This window comes from Lissotriton helveticus, chromosome 3_1 (genome assembly GCF_964261635.1).
Source record: "Lissotriton helveticus chromosome 3_1, aLisHel1.1, whole genome shotgun sequence".
NCBI classification, from domain to species: Eukaryota; Metazoa; Chordata; class Amphibia; order Caudata; family Salamandridae; genus Lissotriton; species Lissotriton helveticus.
Window position 1 is genome coordinate 1,565,861,589 of NC_136061.1, and position 24,056 is coordinate 1,565,885,644.

At 46.6% G+C, this 24,056-nt stretch overlaps 1 protein-coding gene across 1 annotated transcript in view; it reads left to right on the plus strand.

Moving 5' to 3' along the window:
- SORL1 (sortilin related receptor 1) overlaps positions 1–24,056 on the plus strand; it is an 852,839-nt gene that overhangs the window by 548,400 nt on the left and 280,383 nt on the right. The window contains exon 27 of the mRNA XM_078682321.1: positions 1,879–1,986. Within this exon, the coding sequence (XP_078538447.1) occupies positions 1,879–1,986 (108 nt within the window). The remainder of the gene's footprint in view (positions 1–1,878; positions 1,987–24,056) is intronic.

The following is a 24,056-nucleotide window of genomic DNA, read 5'->3' on the forward strand; positions in this document are numbered from 1 at the left end:
GAAGTTGCCGTCTGTTGTACGCCTTTCAGCCTATACCACTTCTGCCCAGAGTGCTGAAGAAGATTTTGCGCGACCGGGCCCAAGTCATCCTTGTGGCTCTGAATTGGGCCGAAGATACTGGTATCCCGAGCTACTCAGCATGGTGATCGATCCCCCGATCCGACGGGAGGATCTTCTGTCTCAGCAGCAGGGGTCGGTCCTCCACCCAACCTGTCCAGCCTCCACCTCCATGCGTGGAGATTGAGCGACGAAAGTTTACAGCTTTCGATCTTCCTCCCGAAGTCGGTTATGTCATTCTGGCAGCCAGGTGTCCCTCCACTAAGACGGTATACGCCTTCAGGTGGAACAAATTTGTGGCATGCTGCACAGCAAATGCTGTGGATCCCTTCTCTGCCCCTCTTTCTGAGGTCCTTCTGTTCCTTCCATACTTGGCTCAGCAGGGCTCCGCTCAGGGCACTATAAAAGGTTATCTTTCTGCCATCTCCGCCTTTCTACAGCTTCCAGATCAGCCTTCTATTTTTAAGTCCCCGGTTGTTAACCGTTTTCTCAAAAGCATTTCACACATGTTTCCTCCCGTGCCTTTCATAATGTCTCAGCAGGACTTAAATCTTGTCTTGACCTATCTGATGGGCGCTCCCTTTGAACCCCTTCATAATTGTCCTTTACGTCTTCTCGCCCTTAAGACTGCTTTCCTGGTAGCTATCACGTCTGCCAGAAGAGTGTGTGAGCTCCAGGCTCTTTCTTTTCTGTTCATCTCCTTTCCTTTCTGTTCATCCAGGGAAGGTGGTTTTGAGGACCTGTCCTTCTTTCCTGCCAAAGGTTGTCACGCCCTTCCACATCTGCCAGACCATCACTTTGCCCACCTTCTCTCCACCTCCGCACCCTTCAAAAGAGGAAGAGAGGCTCCACCGCCTGTACCCAAAACGTGTGCTCTCGTTCTATCTGAAGCGCACGCAACAGTTCCGTGTGGATGATCAACTCTTTATTGGCTATGTGGGCGCCAAGAAAGGTCGGGCTGTGCACAAGCGAACCATCTCTCGGTGGGTCCATCTGTGTATTAAAGCCTGTTACTCCTTGGCTAAAAAGAAGCCTCCTGTGGGGCTGCGTGCCCGTTCTACTCGGGCAACAGCAGCCACTACTGCTCTGGGATGGGGACTCCCTTTGCAGGATATCTGTCAGGCACCTACGTGGTCCTCGCTGCATACCTTTACCAAGCATTATAGCCTTGACAAGTCCGGAGCGACTGTTTCTTTGGCCGTTCTGTTCTCCGGGATTTTCTAGTGTGATCTTAGTTTGCAGACCCACCACCGGGGTTGGTATTGCTTGGGTATCTATTCTAGGATAATGAATCTAACACTAACCTGTTTCTTTCAGATGAACAAGTTACTTACCTTCGGTAATGATATATCTGTAAGAAATACTAGTTAGTGTTAGATTCCTTACCGCCCCACCCATCCTCCCGGTTCTGCTAACTGATTTCTAGGGTTAAGGTCATCCCTTTTAGGGCCCTAGTTTTATGCACCAGTGGTCAGTGCCTTGCATGGCTCTGCGTTCCTTGCGCGGAAAGTCATGTACAGAACTGGTGTCAGCGCGCATGGGTGGCGCCTAAGTAGTCTACGTGATGTCATCTCGGCGCATAGGATGCCAGCGATGGACGCGGAGCCGCACATCGCCTCCTACTGACGCTCAGAGGTACTGCTAGGGAAAACTATCCGGATCCAGTCTGACCCCTGGGGATATTCTAAGGTAGGGAGTCTAACACTAACTAATGTTTCTTACAGATACATCGTTACGGAAGGTGAGTAACTTGTTCATTTATTTTTATCTGACTTTTTATATAGCTGTGACGGCAATTATATTGTAATTATTGCTTTCCAGAAACCCAGTGCAATGGATTTCAGTGTTCCAATAAAACCTGCATCCCTTCTTTGAAGCATTGTGATGGTATAAAGGATTGTCTTGATGGAACTGATGAGCAGAATTGCGGTAAGTCTAATTAGCAAAAAGACTGTCTTCTCTGGTGGGGACATTGAATTCGTCGATAAATAAAGACAACTCACAGTTTTTAATTTGTGATTGAATGTTATATATATTAGTATGTTGTACATAATAGAACTATAAAAATTACTTTAAAGATTACTGTGCCAAATTCAAAAAGTACCCCAACTATATAGGTATTAAAGTCTCTGAATTAGTACGAGATTGCAACTTTGTTCAGTGTGATGCCAGTATTGAGGCTTTGTGATGCCAGCATTGAGGCTAGAAAATATTACTGCAGTTCCACCTCTGCTGCATTCATGTAAGCCTTTCAAAATGAGTGTGGAAAATGAGAGAAACTTACCTCGTTCAGAGATTGAAAGCAAGGGAATTTAAGGAGATGTTGGTTGACCATGCATTCATTTAAATTAGAGGAGCTGACAAGATGGGAGGGGAAGAAGAGGGAGATGGTTCAATCTCCAAGCTAACAGAATTCGGGTGTGTCTGTGGAGAGATAAACAAATGAGGGTTGAAAAAACAAAGCAAGGCGATACCTTATTCTCTGAAATTTTTAGGCACACTGACCAGGTGTGACTTGCAGCCAAAGGTCGAGCCAGTCCACTACCCTCCACAGGAACCACTATCTCCAAACCCTTTTAGTGAGCCCTCTGACCATCATGGACATCCAGTGATGGGTAGGATACAGTACATTATGCTCCATTGGAGGTCAATAACATCCAACCATTGGGTTTTGCAACTCGTTCATTGGTGCTAATGCCTCCCCTTTGTGGCTACCCCTACTCAAGCCACTTACCAATGACAAGCTAACAGAGGAGCGCCTCTCCGTGCCCTGTCAGGTGGTGTTAGCTCTTTTTGCCAACTGAGCTATAGAGTAGGTGCTGGCATCAGAAGTAAGTCATGGTTGCTCTTCCTGCTACTTTCTGGTGCCCAAGAAGGACTGAGGCCTCTGTCCTATTCTAGACCTGCATCTTCTAAATCAATTCCTGAAAAAGGACAAATTCAAAATGCTCACTCTCTTGCAAGTCCTGTCTGCAGTGGACACAAGAGACTGGATGATATCGCTGGACTTGGACACACATTTTCACATCCCCGTCCTGCCTACCCATAGGTGTTTTCTGCAGTTCACGGTCGGGCCAAGAGCACTTTCAGTTTGCCGTTCTCTCCTTTAGCCTTACCAGTGCCCCTCAGCTGTTCCTGGAAGTGATGGCAGAGGTCGCAGTTAATGTGCAAAGCTTAGGGTTTCCAGTCTTTTCTTACCTTGATGATTGGCTGTTGGAGGCAGGCTTAACCCAGTCAGTTGTCTCCCAACTTCAGACTACGGCGAGCCTTCTGTACTCACCAAGGGTTCACTATCAACGTGCCAAAGTCACACCTGACTCCTTCTCAGATGCTCCCTTTCATCTGAGCTGTTCTGGACACAGTGCAGTTTCAGGCCTATACTCCAGCAGGAGAGTCAAAGATAGTCAGGCTATGATACCGCTATTTTGGCCTCTATCCTTGATTTCGGTGAGACTGACTCCGAGGCTGCTGGGTCTCATGACCTCCTGCATCCTTCTTGTGACACATGCCTACTGTCATATGCGTGGTGGGCAGTGGGACCTGAAGTTCCAGTGGGCACAGCATCAGGAGAATCTCTCTGACATGGTCCAGATCTCAGAGGGACCTGCAATAGACCTGAAAGGGTGGCTAACGAAGCACGATTGGGTCAGTGGCAGAACCCTCTCCCTTCCCCAACCAGAGCTGACTGTGGTGACAACTGTATCACTTCTGGGCTAGGGCGCCCATTCTAGGAGAGATGGAGGTCAGAGGACTCTAGTCTCTGGGGAATCCGTACTCCACATCAACCTGGTGGAGCTTTGAGCAATCTGGTTGGCATTGAAGGCCTTTCTTCCTTCATTCAGGGGAAGGCTGGTACAGGTGTTCACAGACACACCACCAGCATGTGGTATTGCAGCAAACAGGGTGGGGTGTGGTTGTGAACTCTTTGTCAAGAGGTACTCCGCCTCTAGACATAGCTGGAACACCAAGGCATATCTCTGGTGGTTCAACGCCTGGAGGGTTCTCTAAATGCCAGAGCAGACTAACTCAGCCATTGATGCTTAGCGGATCACAATTTGCTTCTCCATCCAAAGGTGGATCAAGGTCTTTTCCAAGAATCGGGTGAACCTTGGTTAGATATGTTTGCCTCTGTCGAGAATGAACAATGTCAACTATTTTGTGTGCTGGAGTTTCCAAGGCTGCTCTCACTTGGAGACGCTTTTCATCTTGACTGGAGCTCAGGCCTCTTGTACGCCTTTCTGCTAATTCCACTCCTGGCCTGAGTTCTCAAGAAGATCAGGAACGACTGGGCCCAAGTCATTTGAATGGCTCTGGATTGGGCATGGAGTGTCTGGTATCCCAAGCTGCCCAGCATAAGAATGGGTGCTCCGATCAGGCTGCCACGTCCAGACGATCTTTTGTCGCAGCAGCAGGGCAGTGTTCTGTACCCAAACCTGAAAATGCTTTGCATTCCTGCGTGGAGATTGAGGGACAACAGTTGACAGCTTTCGACCTTCCGCTCCAAGTCTGCAATGTTTTCTTAGTATTCCAGGCGTCCATCTACCAAAATGGTATATGCCTGCCGTTGGTGCACGTTGGTGGCACAGTGTAAAGACAGACACTTTGACCCTCTTTCTACACCCCTTACTCAGGTTCTATTGCTCATTCTTACCGTAGTAGCATAAATATGGGACCCCCTCTACAAATATTTTCTAGGTCAGGTCTTTCCCTGACCTAGAAATCATTCTTACCGTAGCCCAGCAGGGCTCTGCTTTGAGCACATTAAAAGGTTATCTCTCTGCAATTTTTGCGGTTGACAGATCAGCCATCCCTGTTCAATTCTCCTAGTATACAGAGGTTTATGAAAGGTCTTCAACACATGTTCCCATCTGCACCCTTCATTATGCCACAGTGGGACCTTAATTTGGTTCTTATACGTTTACATTTTTGTTGTGTGCTATTTCTGAGCCTTTGCATAGCTGCCCACTCAGGCTTCTCACAATATAAACAGACGTGCTAGTAGCAATAACATCTGCCCGGAGGGTCGGTGAGCTACAGGCACTGTTAGCACATCCTCCGTACATTACCATCTTCTCAGACAAACTGGTCCTTCGCTCTAGAGCATTTGAAGGTTGTAACTTGCTTTCACATAGGCCAGTCAATCACTTTGGCTAAATTTTACACTCTGCCTCACTCCTCTAAAGAAGATGAGAGACTTCATCGGCCTGACCCAAAAAGAGCACTGTCATTCTACCTTGACCACACAAAAGAGTTCCAGGTGGATGATCAATTCTTTGTGGGGTAAGTCAGAGCCAAGAAAGGAATGGTGGTCCAGAAATTTACTGTTCCTCAATGGATAGTTCTGTAGTAGGGGATCTCTGTGCATAGTCATAATCTAGGGAATAGTCCCGCCCATGTGCGTGGACCCCGGAGCAATCAAAAATAATCTCTTAAGTTGTCAAAACATGCAGAACTGCACCAACACTTAAGAGAGAATTTAAAGACAGATAACACAGCCTATATCCACAGGCTACACTGTCCAGTACTTCAACTAGAAATTCCACCAAAATCCACAAACAGCACAGTCTGTCCAGGGTTTTCTACAGAGAAAAACCTTGCCTTTAACAGCAAAACCCTCTGGAATGATAGAGAGGAAGAAGTGGACAGACAAGCCCCATAGGCTGCCATTATGTGGCTCAGAACAGGATACTGTGCCTTTAAGAGAACTTTCCAGAAGTCTCACAGTATCCCAGAATTCACTGCAGGTCCCTTTTACTTTCAGTTCTTTTTTCCGGCTCCTGCAAGCAGGACCCTGGAGCATTGAGCTCTCCCTTTTCAAGGGTTTAATTGGTGATTTTTCACTTTTTTCAAGTTTTTTTTGTGCTTATCTTGAAGTACTTTGGTGTTTCTTCTTTGTGTTTGTCTTGGTGCACTCTTTATTTGCCAATATGCCTGCATTATTTGACAAATGCCCAGAGTGCTCGAGGAAGAAGGCCAAGTCGGACCCACACGAGGTGTGCATCATCTGCCTTCCCTCATCTCATGTCCCATAGGAGTGTGACATCTGCCAGGGCTTCTCTAGCAGAACCCTGAGAGATAGGTTGAAGATCAGGCTCCAAGACCTGAAAGACAGAAGACTGAAGGCGCAAGGTGGGTTTGGAAGGGCTTCCTCTGCCCATACTGAGGCCTCTGGGGGGCTCGCCAGGGGCAGGAAGACCAGCAAACGTCCCCATTCTCTGTCGGCGTCGATTGCACTGACTACGGAGTCGAGAGGGATTACTGCAGTCTGTTCCCTGTCTCCCCAGAGCTCTGGGTTGAAGCGGCGTCGATGCTCGGCGTCGAGGGAACTGAATAGCCCGCCGTCGAGATCACCGGTGACTATTTCGTCGTCGTCTCCTTTGGCGTCGAGTATTCGACGTCGAGAGGTGGCCCGGCGTCGACGCTCGCCGTCGAGGCGACACTGCCGTTCGCCGTCGGCGAAGAGAAGAAGGTCGTCGTCGAGGAGGGCGTCGAAGTCACACAGACGTTTGGCGTCGAGGAGACGCTCGCTGTTGAGGAGACGCTCGCCGTCGAGACGGAGATAGTCGTCAAGGCGAAGGTCGCCGTCGAGGCGGAGGTCGCCGTCGAGGCGGAGGTCGCCGTCGAGGCGAAGGCGTTCGACGTCAAGGAGGAGGCGTTTACCGTCAAGGAGGCGACGCTTGCCGTCGAGGGGCCGACGCTCACCGTTGGGTCGACGTTCTTCGACGCCAAAGAGGCGCAGAAGGAGTTCTGGCGCCAGGAGTCAGTCTAGCAGGCGGGAGGTGCCGATAGGGGATTCTCCAACGCGCCAGCCTAGGACAGAAGAAAGATCACCGGGCTCGGTGTATTCTGAAGTGTTTACGCCTTCTAAGGCAATGTCGGTTACGCCCCCTCCTCCATTGCCCAGGGGGCCACCGCTGCGGGCTCCCACCCTGCCTCCACTTTAACCTCATCCTCAGCCTCAACCTCAACCTCAACCTCAGCTTCCGGCTGACAGGCCTCCTCCGGTTCCTCTGAGGACGGCTTCACTGCCTCGATTCCCGACGCCCCTAAGGGGACCTCTCGGCCGAGGGCCCATGCCGGGCCAAAGTCGCCCACTCCGGTGAAGCCAGCGGAACGCCCAAAGCCAAGGAGGTCGCGATCGCGCTCCGGACGGAGGGGGAGATCGCAGAGTCGTCCCAGTTCCTCAACGAGATCGAGACGGCATCACAGGAGGCGACGGTCATGGTCCTGCACGTATTCTTCCGGGACCAGTACCTACTCACCGACTTTGTCGGAATCCCCGGGGACGAGAGTATCGCCGGTGGACGACATCAGGACATTACAGGATGTTCTCCTGAGGGGTGCGGCTAAGTTGGGTATCACGGTGACGGTACCTACTCCCACGACATCCGTGATTTTCGAGACACTGCATAAAAAACACCTGTCTTGTCCTTTACTGCCTCTAGTGCCGGGGCTGGTTGAGCCAGCAGAGGAGTTGTTTCTCACCCCTGCGGTGACGAAGGCCGCTCCCTCCCGGCTCCTTAAGAAGTACAGGGTCCCGGATTCTGACCCGGCCTTCCTTCGGATGGACCCTACTCCGGATTCTGTCATAGTGACGGCGGCTAGGAAGCAGCATGCCACCTCCCCGTCTTCTACTGTACCTTCTGATAAGGAGAGGCGATGTATCGACTCAGCAGGCAGAAAGGTCTGTGGGACGGCCTCTACTGCGATGAAGGCGGCCAGTGCTGCGGCTTTGCTAGGGCGATACGATCGTGCCCTATGGGAGTCCCTACAGCAATTTGCTGAGTTCCTTCCCCGAGAGAAGAAAGAGGACTTTCAAGAGATCCTGAAGGAGGGGATGCTGGTTTCGAACCAGCTCATCAGCGCGGCTGCGGATACGTCTCTTCTGGCTGCACATGGGTACTGCCATGGTGTCAACCAGCGGCGCCACGCTTGGCTTCGGCTTACGTCACTCAAGCCGGAAGCTCAGCAGCGGGTGGCCAATCTGCCTTTCTCGGGTGAAACCCTGTTTGGCAAGCATGCGGATGACGAAATGGCCCGCATGAAGGCGGAGGTCGAGACCCTGGCGGCGGTCGGGTTGGAAAAGCCCAAGGAGAAGAAGAAATACCGCCCATTCCAGAGACAGTTTGGGGCGCAGGGCAGAGGGCGTGGACAGACTTCGGGACAGCAGCAACAACAGCAGCAGCAGTTCCGGAAGCCCTTCCAGAAGCGCCAGAAGGGTAGAGGCGGCCAGCAGTCCGCATCAGCGAACAAAGGCACAGCTGGGTCTCGACCCTGAGCGGTTACTTCCCCTACATTAGTTACCCGCTCCGGTGGGGGGAAGCGTTCAATTTTTTCTGGCAGAGCGGAGAAAAATTACTCAGGACAAGTGGGTGCTGAATATTGTTTGCAATGGATACAGTCTTCGGTTCACCAGCCCGCCTCCATCAATTCCACCGGTCAGCTCGCAGTTTCAACTGCATGAGCTCCAGGCGGAGGCCGATATCCTGTTAAGGAAAAGGGCGATAGAAGACGTACCTCTGTCTCAAAGAGGAAGAGGTCTTTACTCCCGGTTCTTTCTGGTTCGCAAGAAGGACAAGAACGAGTTCAGGCCCATTCTGGATTTGCGGCAAGCAAACAAGTGGATTTGCAGAGAGAAGTTTTGCATGCTGTCGTTGCATCAGATTTATCCTCAGCTGCAACAGGGAGACTGGCTATGTGCTATAGACCTACAGGATGCGTACTCCCATGTGCCCATTGCACACAAGCACAGGAAGATCCTGCGGTTCCAAGTCGGCGCCAAAGAATTATCAGTACACAGTACTGCCATTAGGGCTGAAGTCTGCGCCCAGAACATTCTCGAAGTGCATGGCGGTGGTAGCTGCACACCTGAGGAAGAACAAGGTGTTTGTCTACCCGTACCTGGACGATTGGTTGATCAAGGCCTCCTCCTTCTCGGAAGCTCAAGCGCACTTCCAGAAGACGTGTGTTCTCTTGAACAAGTTGGGGTTGCACATCAACATGTCCAAGTCTGTCCCGACTCCGGTCCCGTGCATAGAGTACTTGGGAGCCTCCATTAATACGCTGTCAGCAAGCGTGTCTCCTTCGGAGGAGAGACGGTTATCACTCCTTTGGAAGGCTCAGGCTCTTATGACCGCTCCATCTACAACAGTGAGGACGGTGTCTTCTCTACTGGGGTCGATGGCCTCTTGTATCTTCCTCACACCACACGCACGGCTGCACATGAGACCATTGCAGGAGTGCTTGGAGGATCAGTGGGATCAGAGGAAAGGATCTTGGGACGACAGGATACGACTGTCTCTGCATGCTCTTCAGTCTCTGAAGTGGTGGTGTTCAGCGGAGAATCTCCTCAGAGGGGTTCCCTTCCACAAGGACATTCCCACACAAACTATCGTGACGGATGCGTCTCTCCACGGCTGTGGGGCGCACTCCGGAAACTTACAGATTCAAGGAATGTGGTCCCCGACGGAGTCCACGTACCACATCAATTTCCTGGAACTCAGAGCTGTTCACTTGGCACTGAAGGCCTTTCATCCGTCCTTCCGGACCAACTCTCTACTTGTACAGACGGACAATACGACCACGATGTATTACCTCAACAAGCAGGGGGGGTCGAGATCGCGCACTCTGTCGCAGGAGGCGCAGGCGATCTGGCACTGGCTTCTAGCCAGAGGACTGACGATAACGGCTACCCATCTACCAGGTGTGCAGAATGTTCAGGCAGACGCACTGATCAGACTGATTCAGGAAAACCACGAATGGGTCGTAAACGACGAAGTACTAGGAGAAGCCTTCGCAAGGTGGGGGACTCCAGACGTAGATCTGTTCGCCACTGCCGAAAACAGCAAATGCCGAGACTTCGCCTCCAGGTAATACCAGCTGGGGACGCTGGGGAATGCGTCATGGATCAACTGGTCGAACAGCTTTCTGTACGCTTTTCCACCCATTCCCCTGATTCCGGCGGTGCTCATCAATCTGTCTCAGTCCAGGGCGCCGATGATCCTGATTGACCCGGAATGGCCCAGGCAGTGGTGGTTCACGGACCTGCTTCACCGGTCTCTCCTTCCTCACATATGGCTGCCGTGCAGGCCGGACTATCTCACAAAGTTCGGGGGGCAGATGTTGAACCCCAACCTCTCGTCTTTTAGTTTGGCGGCATGGCTCCTGAGATAGTGTAATATGGCCATTTGAATCTTCCAGACGACTGTATGGGCATATTGAAGGAGGCTCAGCGACCTTCCACTAGGACTTCTTATGCTTACAAGTGGAAGAGGTTTTGCATCTGGTGCAAGTCCAAGAACTATGACCCAACGACGTGTAAGGAAGACGTCATCCTTCCGTATCTTCTACATCTGGCGCAGTCTGCCCTTAATGTCCATTCCATTAAGGTTCATCTCGCAGCTCTGACTGCCTACAGGAAATGCCCTTCACAGACTTCCTTCTTCCAGATCCCTGTGATAAAAGATTTTTTGGAAGGCTTGAAGAAAGTGTTCCCTCCTGTCAGGCTTCCTTCGCCTTCATGGGAATTGAATGTGGTGCTGTCCAGATTGATGAAGGAGCCCTTTGAACCTATTCATAAGGCTTTGTTGCAGCACCTGTCCTGGAAGGCGGCGTTCCTCGTGGCCATTACATCGGCCCGCAGGGTGAGTGAAATTCAGGCGTTGTGTTGCCAAGAACCTTATACTGTATTTCATGCTGCTAAGGTTGTTATGCATACTCACCCTAAATTTCTTCTAAAGGTGATATCTAATTTTCATGTTAACCAGACCATAACTTTACCTACATTTTTTCAGAATCCTTCCTCTCCAGCGGAAAGGTCCCTGCATTCCCTGGATGTTTGGAGGGTGTTGAAATTTTATCTGGATAAAACCAAGGATATTCGTAGGTCAGACCAATTGTTTATCAATTATGGATCAGTCAGGACGGGTCTTGCTATCTCTAAGCAGTCCATCTCGCGGTGGATTGTGTCCTGTATACAGTTGTGTTACCAAAAGGCTAATAAGACCTTAGGGGGTAAACCTAAGGCTCATTCCACCAGGGGCAAAGCTGCCACGACTGCTTTGCTCCGTAATGTTCCAATTGCAGAAATCTGCAAGGCGGCCACTTGGAAGTCGGTCCATACCTTTGCTAAGCATTACTGTCTGGACTCTGATGCCAAGGCAGACGCTCAAGTTGGGCAGTAGTGGTGTTATTTCTCTTTTCTCCACCGTCGCTTTGGTGTGGGGATGGGCTTGCCATTCTATTCACTATTCACTAGATTATGACTATACACAGAGATCCCCTACTACAGAATGAGTAGTTTCTGTCCTGGAACTCCAGTTCTGTAGTAGGGGTATCTCTGTTATATTCATAAGCACCCGCCCTCCTCCCGGTGGAGAGAGATATTAATGTAAGAAATGCTACAGGTCTGGTGTGTTACGCCTTCAAAAAGAACTGAAAGTAAAAGGGACCTGCAGTGCATTCTGGGATACTGTGAGACTTCTGGAAAGTTCTCTTAAAGGCACAGTATCCGGTTCTGAGCCACATAATGGCAGCCTATGGGGCTTGTCTGTCCACTTCTTCCTCTCTATCATTCCAGAGGGTTTTGCTGTTAAAGGCAAGGTTTTTCTCTGTACAAAACCCTGGACAGGCTGTGCTGTTTGTGGATTTTGGTGGAATTTCTAGTTGAAATACTGGACAGTGTAGCCTGTGGATATAGGCTGCATTATCTGTCTTCAAAATTCTCTCTTAAGTGTCGGTGCAGTTCTGCATGTTTTGACAACTTAAGAGATTATTTTTGATTGCTCCGGGGTCCACGCACATGGGCGGGACTATTCCCTATATTATGACTATAACAGAGATACCCCTACTACAGAACTGGAGTTACAGGACAGAAACTACTCCTTCTCTGCATCAAGATCTGCTACGCAATGGCCAAATAGCAACCTTCTGAAGGTGGTGAGCGCATTGTACAAGAGCCAAGGCAGCGACCACAGCATTAGTTTGCGGAGATTGTGCCCTGGGTCTCAGTCAGGCAGCAATGTGGGCTTCCCTGAACATGTTTACGAAGCACTAATGCCTGGACAGTCGGGTCCAGCGAGACAGTCACTGTGCCTGTTCGGGCCTACAGGGTTTCTAACCTAATCCGTATTGCGGCCCCACCTCCAGGGAGGTACTGCTAGGGTATCTACTCCAAGGTAAAGATCTACAGTTAAAAATCTCGATCAGATAAGCAAGTTATTGGTAACGCCTTCTCTGGTAGAACTCTTGCTGCAGATTCCTTATCAATCTACCTATCCTCCCAGCCAAACGAACGGATTTCAGAGCAAAGGGTTGTTTCCCTTCTAAGGGCCCTAGTTTATCACACCAGTAATCCCTGTTCTTCATGGCTCCACGCTTCAGGTGTGGAAAGTCGCAAAAAGAAACTGATGTCAGCACGCTGGGCTGGTGCCTATATAGGCACTGCCACCTGCTGGCATTCAGGGGTACTTCTCACCAAAAATTTCAGAGTACAGTCTAATGCCCAAGGAATATTCTAAAGTAAGGTTTTTACAAATTTGTCAACTGTTGACTAGTAAACTGGTTTTAATCTTTCGTTTCAACAAGAACGCATTTTGTAATTTGAACTCATTCAGTTGCTCCTTTTACTTCTTAAGTTGCAATATGCATAAGGTGCTTTTACCCCACATCTACAGCCTTTGCATGGAAATTATGAGTATGATAGTACAAGAAAAAAATTCTCTGACCACCAGTATGCTGATGACTTTATGCTATATCTCAAACTATCCAACTCCTCAGACATCCCAGCTCTGAAAATCTAACTTCCAAAACTAATGAAATGGCTGTCCGCTTCTCCCCTAAGCTGAACTCCGAACAAAACTGAGTGTGTGCTTCTATTTTCAAACAGCTTCTACCGACCAGTTCAAAGATGGCTTGACACCCTCCTCCCATTGGCCATTACACCTTTCCTTACAGTTCACCAAATCCCTTTGATTTCTCATCAACTCCAACCTAAACCTGATATATATTACACCAATAAAATTACTCAAACAGCTTCATTTTTACAGGACCTCTTAAGAAAAATCAAATCCACTGTCCCTCCAGAAGACTTTAAGGTGGCTATCCAGTTGCTATTATTCTACCATCTCGATGGAGGAAATGCCCTCTTAGCCAGTCTGCCCAAAATTACTGTTGTGCCTCTTACAGCAGCACTGCGTGCAGTTGCCCATCTAGTCTTCAATGCAAGAAAGAGTCAGACCACATCGCTGTAATCCAACTGCACTGTCTTCTTCAAGAAGCTCACATGAACTTCAAAGATAACTTCATAACCCACCAGGCCATCCATACCAGTCTTACTCTCTATCTGAAAGATAAACTTCATAAAGAGGCGAAAAGATGACTGGGATAAAACAACCTCCTCCCTGAAATCCCTTAATCTAAGAATAACAAAACAACAAATTAAGTTTCCTCCTGCCAGGCTCCACACTCTGGATCTTTCACCTTGAAGCTATCAGATTAAAACTTTCTATCCTTTGGGAAAAGCTTCACGAATTGTCTATTCAAAGTTAATTTCCTGGATGACTATCCCACCTCCATCTTTCCATCTCAGTCATTAAGATCTTTGCTTTCTCAAATATATCACGAACCCGGCCCCCATTTTACCCCACTTGAGAAATAATACTCTGCTTACCATGGTCTCTTTGCCATTTCTTCCTTTTACCTCATGTGGTTTGTTGCACGTTATTTGCAGCTTGGCCTTGTTTTATGTAAAGCAGTAGATTGTCGCTCAGTCAGTTCCCTACTATATAAACTCCCTAATAAATAAATACATATATGTAAATGGTAACATCCCAGACAAGTATTCGACTCCCCTTTAACCCAGTCTAGTTTGCACTATGTATGGTTCAAATATTCCAAATAGAATCATTAACACTGATGTCACACAGAAGGTCAATTTGGAATCTATTTTTTTTCCTTCTATGGGCCTAATTACGATGGCGGTTGGACGAGTGTCACCATCGCAACGGATTGAAAACAGATCAACATGTAGTTGGTGGTTCCACCCGCCTAATTAAGATACGATTGCCATGTAGGCGGTCTGAAACATCCCCTTTTGCATTGCGGGTTGTGTTGGGCCCGGAAAAGGTGTATAAAGCAACGGGGTAACCCAGTGTCCCTCAGAACCTGGCCTATACAATATAAACAACAATTGGTTCTGTTGGGTCAAACAATTACTTTGTAGTATTAAACATTTGAATACACGTAACCATTGAACACACACAAAAGAAAAACCGAATAGGTTAATCATGAAAAAGGTAATATTGTGCTTTATATTTTCAATTTGTTTAGGAAAAGGTCAAGAATTACCAAGACAAACAAGAAAGGCTGTTCGATAATTGAATTGATAAAGTGGCGCATGTGAGCGTGATTAAAGTTACATGGTGAGCGTGGTGACAAAGTGACAAAATTTGCGTATTAAACACAAAGGTGACAAAATACTGCACAGGTATTTACAGTAAAAAAATAATTGACAAACCGCTCCAATTTCAAATTTTGGAAAACAATGATGCTAGCTCAATAATTGAATTATATGGATTTGCGTGCTAGCGGGCCTGTTGGAGCATGAAGGGACAAAACAACCGTCGATGTTTCGACCCTGACAAACAGCATAAATTAAGGATGTCAAAGACAGGTCTTCTGCAGGACAGGATGGTGGGGTAGACAGCGTGCAGAAGAAATGCTGGGTAAGTGTGTCTTCATAACGTAAGTGGAAACATACCGTTGTATGGACTTTGTATGAATCACTCACTGAGTCTTCGAAAATTGATGAAAGCAAATAGGCCAAACCCATGGGGCCTTGGGCTGGCCACGTCAGGGATGTGATCCAACTAAACGTCAACAGTAGACTGTATCCGGTATCTAAAATGGTGGAGGGGGAATGGTGTTAATAGTGTCAAATCCCACTTGATTGCACTTCAACAGAGGTGGATTGGTGGATCAAACATACCTGAAACTGAGATTGATCCAGTCATTCAGCGCGAGTATGGTAATTTCCAATAGCGAAACTGGACAGTTGTGGAGCATCAGACTGTACAGGGCATAAAACTGCAAGATGACAAAATTAATCCTGAGTTTGCGCTTTTTTTTTATTTTTAAAGGGGACAATATTTGCCAAACATAAATTAGAACTATGGTCAGAGGCCAATTCTTTATTTGATGAGACCCGTTGGAAGGGGCAATTAATGCCATCTGGGGTGTGTCTACAGGGATTTCAGGGCATCATTTTAGCTTGTGAGACAAGAAAAAGAGAGGATCCCAATCAAAGTCCACCGGCAGGATTCCTTGATCAGTGCCAGAGAACGCGGAGCCGCTTGTGACTAAATAGAGGGCTGCGTGGTCAAACACACGTGCATGCCTGGCGTGCAGCGGCTCAAACTGGCAGGCAACCGTTGAGAAAAGGAAAAAAGACTTTCCGGTTTTACCAACTGTAACAGCACCAACTTGATTTATGGCATCAAATGTCCCTGCGATAAATTATACGTGGGACAAACGACACAAAAGATAAAATGCAGAATCCTACAACACATCAGCAGGTTTAGATGTCATACCTCAGGGGCACCCCTAGTCGACCACTTTGTCAATTTCGCACATCACCCCAAATGCCTTAGATGGACTGTCCTTGAGAAAGTACAAATGCATTCCAGGGAAGGTGATCTGACAGCTTCTCTGAATCCCAAAGAATGCAAGTGGATCCATCTATTGAAAACTGTGTCCCTAGTCTTAAACGAAATTGAGGAGATGCACAAACAGATGGGTCATCTCAGGACCACTTGGCATGGGTTTACAAGGTAGAGAGGCCTCGACTGCAGTTCAACTGGGTCTAAACCTCCAACTACCCAAATAATTCCGCACAATGGGGTTTATTACATCGACACAAGTCAGTCCCCTACACAGACAGGTTCCTGCAGTTCATCATCCAGAGCTTATCCCGCACATAGAAACATTCATGAGAGGTATATAACTCATTCACTGATGGTCTGTACTCTTCCATACATGAACCTAGACTGGTTAGTTTACTTCATGCATGAAATGCATTCCTTGTATTGTAAATAGTCGCTTTTGATGTTACTTGTGTTATTTATGTGACTTCTTTATGCCCGCAAATGTGTGCCTTGACAGACAAATTAGCGTGATTAATACTAAAACATCAACCATTGTTTGAAACTGTTTTTATTTATTTGTATAATTTTATACCCGTATAATGTCTTAATATTGTCACCATAAACTGTACCAATATGTATTTTTATTTACCAACAATGCGCGGATGCAGTCATTAATGTCCTTTAAATAATTCAGATACAATTGCCATTTGCACACGTTGCAATTACAAAAATTGGTTATCCAACATTGGAATTTACATCCCCATAGGATATCACTACTACACCATGACATCACACATTCTGATTGCATTTTCATCCCAAAACCGGGAAGTCTTTTTTCCTTTTCTCATCCAGTCGACTGCCGGTTTGAGCTGCTGCACGCCATGCATGCACGTCTGTTTGAGCGCGCAGTGCTCTGTTTAGTCACGAGCATCTCCGCGTTCTCTGGTACAGATCACCGAATCCTTCCGGCAGACGAGATTTTAGCAGGTATGGGCGTACGAGTACACTAACTTTGCTGCATTCCCATGTCTTTGCCGACTCCTGATCTGTGATTGGGGTCCTCTCTCTCTTGTCTCACACTGCAGAGCTAAAATGATGCCCTGAAATCCCTGTACTGCAAATAGCAAGGGGAGTTAGGCCCAAGAGGACGAGGGTTAGGCCGGGCCGTTTATAAACTGTAATCTCTGAGAAAATAGCCAGCACCTCAATATTATTAACAAAGCTTAATCATTTATGCTAAGAGACAAACACTTTGCTTCTGTTTATCTCGGTATGTTTAATTATACCCTTTTTAGGTCGAGCAGACGTACTCTCAATGCGTGAGCATTGAGAGAGTCTGCTTCAGACCTAATGTTGCCCGTTATTGGGAATGTGGGACACCAATCTGACACGAGCGTTTCCATCGCAGTTTTCCCCGCGGGAGCGCGCGTCTGACCCGCGCATGCGCAGAGTACCCGCGCATGCGCAGAGTAACTGCTCACACAGACGCAGGCAGCCTCCACCCCTCTGCACGCACGCACACACAGGCGAGCGCATGCACACGCAGGCACACATACAGGCACACGGGACACATACAGGCACACGGCACACAGACACTCGCTCACACACACACACACCCCTCCCCCACAGTCACACACACGCACTCCAAGACACATACACACACGCACACACATACACAGCCAGCCCGCCCCCCCGCCCGCACCCCCCCCCCGCCCGCACATGCACATGCTCCCCCCCCCTCAGCAACCCACTCACCGGCGTCCTTCGTGCGGCGGCTCTCCTCAGCTGCAGGGCCCGGCAGCAGGACTCTTCTTCCCTCCTTCGGCACCGGGGCGCAGGGTAGGCTCCTGCCTGCTCCGGTGCTCCCAACACGGCTCCAATCGCGGCTCCTCCGTGGGAGGCGGGGTAGGCTCCCGCCCTCCTACTTCCTGTTTCCTGTTGTCGCGCCGGCCTGCCTGACTTCCTGGTCGCAGGCCGGCAGAGTGACGGCGGTGATTTGCGGTATTTATTTATTTAGTTATTTATGCATTGTTATATAGCGCGGACTTTACCCGAAGGCGGTATTTATTTATTTATGTATTTATATATAGCGCTGACTTTACCCGAAGGCGGTATTTATTTATTCATGTATTTATGCATTTTTATATAGCGCAGACTTTACCCGAAGGCGTCAGAGCGCTTCACATTAGGAACAGAAATTAAACATAATGAGAAACATTACAAAAGAACAGGTTGCAAAAACATACGTTACTTACATAAGGTAATAGTGACAATTGTGAGCAAAAAGTAGATGGTTTCAAAAATTGCAGGTAGATGCTGTTTTGTGGTGTCTGTTCGTTTTCGTCGTTGTTTTTAATTAACAAGTCGCATATGTTCTACTTGCTCGCTTTGCCTGTGGTCCAATTCAAGGGGAAATCGGTTTTCAAAAATGTATATGCTGTAACCAACTGCAGTGAGACACATTTTCGAAAACATTTGAATACACGCGGAACAGTAAGACAGAAGAAATCCAACAACTTAGATTTTGAAATGCGTCATGTGGCACGAAAACCGGTCTAAGGCGTGAGCTGGTGTGTGATAATACGGTCGTGGTCATGGGTCTGCGCGGCCTCTCATCCGCCAGAGTTGCGTAAATGAATGGTATATGGCCTGGTATTAGTACAATCTTTGGTTTGGTGGCGCTTTGTAGGCGCCCCGGATATTATTATTACACTTAAATATTGCAGTGTAAATTCAGAACCATCGCATGTTTCCGCCCCCATCGAGCTTTTCGCTATGATACGTAATCAACGGGCCCTCGAAAAGGATCCTGGGACAGGGCCAGCTTGAGAATTCTTACCAGTGTTTGACTGTTTTTTTGCCTGGAAGCCAATAGTGTGCTGGTGCATTTGCCCCTGAGGTAAAGATGCGTTTATTTATACATAATCATTTCAGGTAAAATGGCGTCTGAACCAACCTTTGGTGTAAAGGCTGTGGCAAAAATGTTCTGTATTGTGCTGTCTCAACAGCAGTTAAAGCCGCTATTATTGGTATAGCGCCTAATAGGCGCGGCGAGTCTGTTTTAAGCACTTACGGTGAGACAGACAAGGTGCACTCTCTTCTCAGGTGTGATGAGAGAGCCCATGCTCCATGCCACGCTGCGAGATGGGTGATTTCCGTGTGTATGTGGGGGATAACACTCACCTGCCACCCCCTCACCCCCGCTCTGTATAAATATTGCCTGCATTGTTTCGGCAGTGGGATGGGGGTGTATTAATCCCCTCCGCACACCCACTCCCCGCAGCAGGCCTGCTATTGCAGTATTCCCGGCGACACAGACATTAATTACTCGTTCGACAGGAGTATGACTAAAAATTTAAAAAACGGATTAGGATACGGGGGAGCGTATGTCCTGCGCGCGGGGTGCAGTTCCCCCCTCTCTTACTCCAGGAGGCATTTTAAATGTGTCGCCAGCTGCTCTCTTCAGCTGCACCGGCCCTGCCCGGCCAAGTGCCCGGCAGAGCGGCAGATGCCAGTGTGAGCGTGAGCGGGCACTGGAGTTGGGTGCTGAAAAAAATAACATTACGTTTTCATGTTCTTTTAGTTTTTCCCCTCCCTCTTACGTCACTCCCCATCTCCTAGAGCAGGGCAGTGCCAGCTGTGTGGCCCCCAGACCCGTTTGGCTCTTTCCCCACTGTCCGAATTCTTGATAAATATAAAGGGAATGATGAAGACTCATAAACATAAAGCTGGGACAATTTTTTTTTTTTTTTTTTTTATTGCTGGTGGATTTTTTTGTGGCGGAGGAGGGTCAGAGATGGGAACTCGGAGGCTAAAATCATACCAGGTCTATAGCCGTAAATTGCATTTTTTTCCCCTCAGCGCTTGTCGCGTGTCTTAGGTTTCGTCTTCCACTAATAGGGTTCAGACGTGCCTTTCACAGATCCTCTTGATAGTTTGACACAGCGACCTTTTCCAATTGCGTTCATTGGCGACGTGACAATAAAATACTAATCTCAAACTTAGACACGTCAGATATTTCAAAAGATTCAGTTTGCCACATGTTGCATGACACACAGATGCAGACAAAATACATGAGGTAGTAAAAACTATAAGCAACCAAAAATACATAAGGTAGTAAAGGTAATAGTGACAATGGTGAGCAAACAAAATACTTGAGTAAAAATTGTGAGCAACCAAAATACATTAGGTAGTCAAAAGTGCACAAGAGGAAAAATTGTGAGCAACCACAATACATGAGGTAGTAAAGGTAATAGTGACAATCGTGAGCAAACAAAATACTTGAGTAAAAATTGTGAGCAACCAAAATACATGAGGTAGTCAAAAGTGCACAAGAGGAAATGAAAGTGACAAGTGTGCAGTTATAAGAGAAAACAGAGTATAATTAAAGGTATAGTCCTGCAATAAGTGCTGGACACTCAGGCTCAGGAACAAGCGTTACATGGGCAAGGTGGCACTTGTGCAAGTATCAAAGGTAAAGACATGTGAGAGGTAGCAGCCGTGTGTTGCAAGGGCAGAGTGGTGTGTGCATGTTACAAAAGGGCACCGAACACCAGTACATAAAAATACTGCAAAAAGGCAGACCCTCCAATCACAGGCATACACTGGGAAGGCACTTCCATGGTCATGGAAAGTAGAAATTATCAGTAGTGGTAAGTCTTACTCACAAATAGCAAGAGGACGTGAATTACTTTTGGAGGTGTCTCTGGAGGAGGAGAACTTTGAGGTCCCTTTTGAAGGCCTGGGAGGAGGCAGTGGTCCGGAGCTTTTTTTTGTCCTCTCGCGGTTTGTAAATACAAAACATATTGCATTACAAATGCTATAGGTATCACATTTGCGAAAGTTATAACTATTGGCATTGTAAATGACGAAGCTATTAATTTAGCTATTTAAAAAAAAAGAAACATAAATAAAAACTTTGCCATTTACAATACCAATAGCTCAAACTTTCCTAATGCGAGACCTATTGCATTGAAAATGCAGGTTACTTTGTGTATTTCATTTTAGATTTCAGACAAAGTTATACAGAGAATGAAAAACATCAATGTTTCACAACAACATCACAAAACATTTCAAAGAAAAGATTCTGAAATTAGTAGTGCTCAAAAGGACAATATCCAAAAACATACAAACAATAATTGTGAATAAATATTGTCAATAAACAACGACAATCTTTTTAATGTCAAATTATACTTCCTTGAAATGATCAATAAAGTTTCAACATGAAGAAAATCCTTTTTTAAATCCTTCAATTATCAAGTAAAGAATCAAACACAATGTCTTAGCCTATTTTGCCAATGTGCCAAATCCTTCAAATATCAATTAAAGAATCAAACACAATGTCTTAGCCTATTTTGCCATTGTGCCAAATCCTTCAATTATCAAGTAAAGAATCAAACACAATGTCTTAGCCTATTTTGCCAATGTGCAGACGCGTTTCGAGTACTGATGTTTCCTTTCAGGACTCTCATCAGGGCTGTCTCATTCTTATCTGAATGGCGTGGGCGCACTCTGGCACAATGTAGCTTGACCTATTTGCTTTCTTCAGTTTTCAGTTTTCGAAGACTCGGTGAGTGGATCATACAAAGTCCATACAATGGCATGTTTCCACTTACGTTATGAACACACACTTACCCAGCATTTCTTCTGCAGGCTGTCCACCCCACCATCCTGTCCTGAAGAAGACTTGTCTTTGAAATCCTTAACTTATGCTGTTTGTCAGGGTCGAAACATCGACTGTTGTTTTGTCCCTCATGCTCCAATAGGTCCTCTAGAATGCAAATCCATATAATTCAATTATCGAGCTAGCATCGTTTTCTAAAATTTGAAATTGGAGGTGTTTCTCAAAACGTTCTTGTAAATACCTGTCCTGTATTTTGTCACCTTTTTGTTAAATACACAAATTTTGTCACTTTGTCACCATGCTCACCATGTCCCTTTAATCACGCTCACATGCGCCGCTTTATCAATTCAATTATCGGACAGCCTTTCTTGTTTGTCTTGGTAAGTCTTGACCTTTTCCTAAAAAAATTGAAAATACAAAGTAAAATATTACCTTTTTCATGATTCATATATTTGTTTTTTCTTTCGTGTGTGTTCAATGGTTATGTGTATTCAAATCTTTATTACTGCAAAGTAATTGTTTGACCCAACAGAACCAATTGTTGTTTATATTGTATGTGGCCTGGATTAGGGCTGCAGCACAAGAGGCAGTGGAAAGAGGGATGTTTTAAAACTTTCATGCGCTGTTTGCCAGGCACCATATGGTGCATGGCACAAGGGGCATGGATGTTTAGGGGGGATACCCCAGATGCCCCATGAGCCTCATAGCGTAGGTCCACAGGGGCTCTGCTAGAGGCCCTTCAAAGGTCCTTTCCGACAGCCTTTCCATAAAGGTCCGCCTGCCATGGAAAGGCTGTCGGAAAGGCTCATCGTAAACACTACCACAGTGCCTGCGCAGGCACCATCCCTATTATAGGGATTATGATCTGACCGACACCCCAACAAACTCCTTGAGCCTGTCAGGCATGCCAGTCGGTTCCTCTTAACTCAATGGTATGAAAGAGAAATATTGAAATAGATTTGTTGTCTAAATTTAATGAATTGCTTCTTCTTTATTGTAACCTTCAGATGCTACATGAATCGATTTTGTTAAAATGGTCTAATTGGCAATTTAATAACTTCCATTATTTATTACTTTTAAGTGTGGTGATGACCTAGTTTCAAACGGTTTCCATATGCTGTGCTTATCTCCGTATTGTGCTATAACACTGCCAAGGTCTTGATTTTTTTTTAAGTGGATGTCAAGAGGAATTTGGATGAGAAATGTTATCCTATCAATCCTTTGCTAAATAATGGTTGCCACCTATTGTTGTGCCTTCGCAGCGCCGGTAGCAGAACAAATGCGTCTATAGCACGCATTAATGCTGCACGCAAGAAGTTACAATGACTTGCTTTAGGGGGGGCATTGGTGGGTGTTGTGTCAGGAGTCTTGTAGGTTCCTCGGGAGCAGTACCCTCAAGAGGCCCACCTTCTGGCAGCTCTGACTCTGGTGTAAATGAACAGAAGTTCAGAATAGCCAGACGAGGGGAAGGGAAGTTAGGGAGCGTACTGCAGGGAGGGAAACCTGGAAAAGAGGACCCAGTACGTTTAAATGGTTATTTAATTATTCGAGATAAACATCATCATATAGTAGAATTATTCAAGTATGCATTTTCTGATTTACCTGTAAAATAAAGTTTGCTGAAAAACTAAATTCTTGGTTGTGTGAATGATCAATGAATTATGTCATGTAGTTTCACGAAGCTTAATGTCTCTTGGTCACCTGTGTTGTTGGCACAAATTCCAGAATTTATGGCCAATTCACACTGGTGGAATTTTGCGCCACTATTACTTAGTTCTGATCAATACAATTGTTTCATTACACACTTAGATTCAGTTTTGAATTCCCAAATGTCATCTTCTCATATTAGAAGAGTCTCGTTGTTCATCATGTGTAAGAGTTTGTCAATATGATAGAAATAAAAAAGGAGCGACACGATCCAAAGGAACTAGCCTTTGCGAGCACCTGGAGACAACTTCGTACCACTCGTAAATGAAGCCGATGCTTGATTTTTGTGCAAAGTGAAGTCTGAGTCTCTTACCTGCTCGGCACACCAACCACCAGTCTCTTATTGCCGCGGGAACTCTGGACATAGCACGCGCACTTTTGAATTTTGTTGTTGTCAGGTTATGGTTTTCTGCAGAGGCATGTATTTTTAGAGCTTTTCCAAAAATTGTGTGTACTTAGTTCCCCCTATGATATGATCTTGAGCAATCATGGGTATTGGGGTCATTTTGATTTTTGATTTATGTGGTTCGTCTAATCAAGAAAGGGTGTCAGCTTTCGCATTTGCAGTACCATGTCGGAATGTTAAGGTAAAATAGAGTATGGCAAAAAAGAGTCCAGCGCAATTCACGCGGAGTGAGAGCTTTAGTACATCGCAAAAATGGTAAATTGCAATAATCAGTATACACAGTTATTGGGAATTTCACTCCCAATAGGTAGTGACGCCACTCCTTAATGGCTGAACGGATGGCTTATAGTTCTTTCTCAGCCACTGTATAATTTAGTTCTGTTTGGGAGAATTCTTTTCGAGAGGTATGCTACAGGTGGTAGTTCTTGTGAATGCGGATCTCTTTGAGAAAGAACTGCTCCTATTGCAGTTTCAGAGGCATCAGCTTCTACGATGAATGCTGCTCAGTTTTTGGATGTTGTAAAACTGAAGCTGTTATAAGCGCTTTTTTGAGTTCAGAAAATGCTTGTTGCGCCTCTGTTATCCAATGAAAAATATCCTTTTTTAAAAATCATTTTATTAA